Source organism: Glycine max, chromosome 19, assembly GCF_000004515.6.
Source record: "Glycine max cultivar Williams 82 chromosome 19, Glycine_max_v4.0, whole genome shotgun sequence".
NCBI classification, from domain to species: Eukaryota; Viridiplantae; Streptophyta; class Magnoliopsida; order Fabales; family Fabaceae; genus Glycine; species Glycine max.
Window position 1 is genome coordinate 34,874,560 of NC_038255.2, and position 1,565 is coordinate 34,876,124.

Sequence of the window (1,565 nt, forward strand, 5' to 3'; positions counted from 1 at the left end):
TTACACAACAAATGTTATGTAAGTGTTGCCTCCAATTTGTTTAGTTGGAAATGTAGCATGATGTGTGGTGGTGCCACTAATTTATTTCCAAGTTATTAAGTGGCACCAACCTGATAGAGTGTTGAGACAATTTGGAATGCAACAACCAATTCCACGGTATCCTTCGCAACCCTTTAATATTCATGGCATAACATTGAAAGGAAAACATGATGAAAATTGGGGACAACTGTTAGCTCCAATGATCAATCAATGGAACAATTGGGTTGATTTTAGGGTCGACAGTTATCCTCGACAAGAAGGCGTACTGAGCTTTAACTCCGACTATATGGTGTGGTATAGGCGAAAAACGAAGATGTTTGTTGACCCTAAAAATGCAAACACAGCTACATTGGTATTTTTTATTTTTTTGGAATATTAACGTTCAAATTATTTATGAAATTTTAGTCCATTAATATTTTCTAACAATAATTGCAGGCTAAAGTTGGAGAGACATTACAGTACATGTTGTCTCCACAAGGGAGAAATACATGGACAGTGGATGATCCAGTATCGTATATGGAAAAAATAACCATTTTATCTAAAGAGCAAGAGAGAATCACTAAACCTGTGTCACATGGTCCAGCAATAGAACATGAGTTTGCATCGCAAGACTTTAATATTCTCCCATCAAGTGTTGAAACTCAAGGTATAGGTAGACGAAGGGAGGTTGTTGAAGCAGAACCATATTTGTACCCACAGATGGTAGAGCGTGGCCATGGAATGTATTATACACCAGCAATATCTTCTCAGTACCCGGCACAGATATATCATTATCCATTCGAATGTCATCAAAGTGATACTTCTGCAACCGAACATTCATTAGGTGGTGTTGCGGAGACATATCCCAATTTTTCATGGCCTACTATGACCCCTTCACAACAACATGATACACAAATTCAAACACCTAATGCCCCATTAGGTACTCAATGGACTGTACCCGGAGCAATAACTGATATGAATGAATTATTAGGTGTTGATTTACGTCACCAATTTTCTACTGAGGCTGACCAAGTTGAAAAGGGGAGACATCATGGCAGAAGAAATCCTGATAGACAAGCGCGAAGATGGGAATGCCCATGCGGCATATCCTCACGTCATCACGGACATTGAAGATTACTATTTAAATTGCTTATTGTATGTTTTGAATTTAAATTGTAGATTTGTACTATCGTTTATGTTATGAATATTTAGTAATGGATGATGTTTATGTCGCGCACAAAAATTTAGTAATAAATAATTAAGAAAACAAATTGATCATGGATAGGTACTATTTCATTGAAGTAGACAAACAAAATACATAAATCAATTAATTTAACAACTTCCACATTCAGATTGCATTGGACATCGACGCCTGTTGTGTCCTTCTCTTCCACATCTACTACATTTTTGTCGGTGCTGCGATTGTTCGAGTCAATCCATCTCATTCCTTATCCTTGTTGATTTTGGTCGACCTTTCGCACGGATTGTACTTGGATCAAGTATTAGTGTCCATGAGTCATCAGAAGGAGAAATTGTCGCTTCATTTC

At 37.3% G+C, this 1,565-nt stretch overlaps 1 protein-coding gene across 1 annotated transcript; it reads left to right on the forward strand.

The window, feature by feature from the left end:
* Positions 1-325: 325 nt before the first annotated feature.
* LOC121174186 (uncharacterized) lies at positions 326-1,247 on the forward strand. Its single transcript, XM_041012894.1, has 2 exons — positions 326-391; positions 475-1,247. Exons 1-2 carry the CDS (start codon positions 326-328, stop codon positions 1,147-1,149), a joined length of 741 nt encoding a protein of 246 aa, XP_040868828.1. The 3' UTR covers positions 1,150-1,247.
* The last annotated feature ends 318 nt before the right edge of the window (positions 1,248-1,565 follow it).

Bases quoted from the DNA above. Each gene is read 5' to 3' on its own strand.
- LOC121174186 (XM_041012894.1), top strand. From the start codon at position 326: ATGGTGTGGTATAGGCGAAAAACGAAGATGTTTGTTGACCCTAAAAAT. The intron at 392-474 runs GTATTTTTTATT...CAATAATTGCAG, and splicing joins ATGCAAACACAGCTACATTG to GCTAAAGTTGGAGAGACATT.